Raw genomic sequence first — 4,352 nt, forward strand, 5'->3', positions numbered from 1 at the left:
TCATCCACGTTTTTAAATTATTTATCAAAACATTAAACGTCTTAATGCGTTTATTCAGGCTGAAACGCGTTTAAACTTTAAAGTAAAAAGTTTATATCGTTTCCACCTGAATAGGACATTCTGTCAAAAAGTATTTGTATACATATATTTTTTGTGCTGTCTGCATAAAACGATGAAGATCAAAGCGTTTCAAATAAATGTAAAATTCTTAACTGACTGACTCGTTAAAAGCGCGAAGTTTTCGAAGTTTCATCCCGGAAAGTGAGAAAGTCTGCAATGCCATACAAAAAAAAAAACGGACGGAAATACGATTTAGCTGTCAACATATTAATTTTCAAATGGTTATTGTAAAATTGAAAGTTAGTGATACATAACAATGCAGCATGTAGGCCTACATTATGTCTAAATGTTACATGACTTTTTACATGAGAGACAAGAATTGACGCATAAAATAAGCGGCTACCAAATCAATGTCATTTCACTGACTTTAATAAGCAAAATAGGAAACCATTTGTCCAAAAACAGCAAAAACGAAACAGAAACCAGCCTGAATGGAACAGTCCCAATTGAACTCTATTCATTTTCTATTTATATAAACAGATTTGAAAATTGATCCCCTCACAATACGTGAAATTAACAAAATAACAAAACAACAACCCGCTGCTGCAATTTACATTTGATTTCAACACAGTTGAATCATTAATAAACCAAAAAGATTGTTAAATGCATGACTTTTTAACAATATTTCTTAGATGCAAGCACCATGCTTATTCAATATGATCTGACAGTTTGTTAATTTAATCATTAAAATAAAAACTATGCATCTGGCCAGCAGAACCAGAATCTTGACATAATAATAGAACAAACAAGGAAATAAAAAACAGAACAATAACATGAGACATATAATTTCATTTTGAGATTATGCAGAACCTGAATCCCTTATTTTTTACTGACCGGCAGAAAAAAAAATAAAGGAAAACATTTAACATTGATCATTGTAACTCTCCATTGAAATGCATGCGTAGTTTTCATGTTAGGCAATAATACACAACCCCCTGATTTAGGAAGCCTACACCATCGAGCTGGAGCATATAACTACACTTTGAAATGTTGATTTATAAAACTGGCAGCTCAAATAGCTAAAAATGTAGATGAAATAGTTTCCAATCATATCCATCAAAAGTAAAAAGATACGACCTATAAGTATTGCTCATAGTATAGAATAGCAATAGATTATGCAACAGCCTGTGTGTGTGGTAAAACAGGGTTCCTTATTACAACCAGACATATAAGCACAGTTCAAACGCGTGCTTTAAATATCACTATTACTTAATGTAGCTGTGCAGTATGTCTTTCTTAAAGGCGGCTTCTGCTAAAACAACCAAAAAGAAAAACTGCCAATACCAAAATCATTACCCAAAAAGTGCGCTTCTTTTACAAAGTTTGATCACTTGAAATGCAACTGAAAAAATGCCCATTGCTGGAAATCCATTCCAAAGCAAATCATAAAAGTTGGAAATCAAACAGCTCGGTTTGTAGGTTTGCTGTTGCATATATTTACAAGTTCAAATAAACCCATATACAATAAGCGACTGGAGAGCCAGTCTCGCGTATACCCCCCCTCCAAAAAAAGAGCTAAAGATAAAAAACATGCTCTTTATGATACATAATGAACAGAAAGAAAGAAAGAAAATAGAGAGAAAGTATAAAATTATTACCATACATGTCCAGCATGCAGGATTAATATCTTAATGCAGATTTACGTGTTTGTTTTTGTTGTTTTTCCTTTTCGTTTTAATATATATTTATATTTGTAGATCTATATATAACCAAGCAGGCAATAAACCAATGAGATGTTGCATAAATTTCCCCAATCGCCACACTCAGGCGGAATAATACAGGAGAAGTGTAATGTTTTGCATATTCTGGTGCCCTCGACTCTGACTTTTTTTTCTTAGCCAAGTGGAAAAAGTCCAAAGTTCCTCTCTCCGCTTACAGCACAAACATTTTCTTTTTCTTGAACAACCAAGATCAAACTTAATGGAAAGACGGTTTTACCTTGAATTGTTATCCTAAACGTAAAACCCAGTTCTTCAAATGTCTTTTGTTGCTGATTTCTCTAAGAAAGGGGTAGGCTACTACAAGCCACTAATCTACAATTTCCCAGAAAACATTCTAACATGTTCTTCGTAGTTTAGTTGCCAAGGTCAGTGGCGATGATTACATATGAGATTATTATTTCTTGTGGGTTATTCTACGAGTACATCTGCTGTTATTGAAATGATCGCAAAAGTAATGTCTCTCAGGCATAAGGACACTCACATGAAGAGAATTCGGGAGAGGACGGGTTGTCGCTCGTGGATCCTGCCTCGCGGAACCCGTTCGCTCCGGTCAACTTCTCGCACTTGAGTTTGTAGGCGTCTCTCTCTCGGGCCAGCCGGTTGATCTCTTGCTTGAGCTGCTCCACTTGGTTTATGAGCTGGGTCTTTTCGTTCTCCAGCACGTGTTTCTGCTGCACGCGCTTGTATCGGCAGGACTGCGCGTAGCCCCTGTTCTTCAGGGTCCGGCGCTTCTGCTTGAGACGGATCACTTCATCCTTGGTGAAGCCCCGGAGGTGCCGGTTGAGCTCTCGTACGGACATGGACACCAGCTGGTCGTCGGAGAACCGGTCCTCGACGTTCAGGCTGCCCCCGACGCCATGGTGACCCTGTTGGCCTGGGTGGGCGTGCGGGTGGTGATGGTGATGATGACGGTGGTGGAGTTGTTGGTGGGACCCTGGGGAGGTAGGAGAAGGGCTGTCGGGGTCCTGACTGTGGTGGTGATGGTGGTGGTGGCCGTGCGCGCCGGGGTGACCCGGCAGGTCGTCGGGGTGATGAGGGATCCCGCCGTATTGGTGATGATGATGTTGCTGCGGATGGCCGTGGTGGTGATGCGCGCCCCTGTATCCCTCGAACCCCCCTGCCTGCAGCTGCTGCTGCACGTGCGGGGGTGGAGGGTGCCCGTGGGCCGTGGCACCGATCAGAGCCTCCACCGCGTCTTCGGGCGTCAGGCTTAACGTTTGAGGATCCATCTGCTGCGGATAGGCACCGCTGGGCATCCAGTAAAGTTCCTCGAGGTGATTCTTCTGTTCCGTGGGGCTGAAACTCGGGGAAGACGGGACAGAGCTGCAGGGCGTGCTGATCGGGGTGGAGGATACGGAGCCCTGCGCTTGGAGGCGATTGCACTGACGTATGTTTGAACGGTCGAGCCCCGCCATGGCCTCTTTCTTCACCTCGAATTTCATTAAATCAAAGTCATTGACATATTCCAACGCCAGCGGACTGGTGGGCAACTCGGGCCCCATGGCCAGATCGGCGCTCATCGTGTCCCTGTTCTTTAGCAAAGTGTTTATCAACGTCGCAAAAACCGACTTTTGCTTTCCTTCCCCCTCTTTGCGCATGCAATGTTCTGAACTGGTCTCCAAACGCGACACACTCGAGCGCTGGAACATACAGTGTCACTCGCAGTATTGAAACAAAGAAAAGAAAAAAAAACTTTCTGGATTAATGCACTGCAAAAGACATTTGCCTCATAAGGGTACACAGACCTCGTCAGCTGCAGTCTTTGAAGTCTATTCACAGGACTGGAGAAAGTCAAGTCTCAGTGCGCAAGTATGCGTCTCTTCTCCAGACGTAATTTCAAAGCATGAAAAAGACAAAAGCGAGTATCAGTGATGGGCTCCCGTCCCGATCCCGGATACTCCAAAATATGTCCTTAAGCCAGTAAAGCAGCGTTAAGGTGCTGTGTTTGTCCAGCTCTGCACCGCAGAGAATCTAGCTCGCACTCGCTCCTGAGTATTGGGACTGTATAGCAGGACGCTACGCCGCTCTGTACTGTTATAGTGTACGCTTGCGTGACGTCAGATGAGGCTACCGTCCAATCAGATCCGTAGGATTTGCATAACGATTCGGGGGGTGCGCGTGCAGCTGAAGGAATGAAGAAAGGGAGAGTGGTTGCGCTAACAAACAGAGAAAACTAATTTCATTGTATTGACAGATTATGTGCTGTATTAAAAGCCAAACATATGTATACATCTAGGCATAGTCTTTTTAAGTTTTGCGCAATTTACACTTTTTACCAGCAATATATTTCTAATAAAATAGAACAGAAGAAGACAAACATTAACATTTCATTAAAATGAATTAAAATTTCAATTAAAATGAACAAAATCTGCAGGTGACTTGGGGTAATGTTTCGTTGAACAGTCTCATGAGAAAAGGAGTTCAATGTACCATGTAGGTACAGACATGTGTAAATGTGGTACAGATATGTATCTTTGAGTAACTCATATGCACACTTTAGGTACAAAGGAG

At 42.0% G+C, this 4,352-nt stretch overlaps 1 protein-coding gene across 1 annotated transcript; it reads right to left on the reverse strand.

The window, feature by feature from the left end:
• Positions 1 to 471: 471 nt before the first annotated feature.
• Positions 472 to 3,856, reverse strand: mafba (MAF bZIP transcription factor Ba). Its single transcript, XM_055188360.2, has one exon. It carries the CDS (start codon positions 3,488 to 3,490, stop codon positions 2,303 to 2,305), a length of 1,188 nt encoding a protein of 395 aa, XP_055044335.1. The 5' UTR covers positions 3,491 to 3,856; the 3' UTR covers positions 472 to 2,302.
• Between the last annotated feature and the right edge of the window lie 496 nt (positions 3,857 to 4,352).

This window comes from Misgurnus anguillicaudatus, chromosome 13 (genome assembly GCF_027580225.2).
Source record: "Misgurnus anguillicaudatus chromosome 13, ASM2758022v2, whole genome shotgun sequence".
Classification (NCBI taxonomy): Eukaryota; Metazoa; Chordata; class Actinopteri; order Cypriniformes; family Cobitidae; genus Misgurnus; species Misgurnus anguillicaudatus.

Excerpts from the sequence above, each read along its gene's own strand:
- mafba (XM_055188360.2), bottom strand. The coding sequence starts at position 3,490 with ATGTTCCAGCGCTCGAGTGTGTCGCGTTTGGAGACCAGTTCAGAACAT.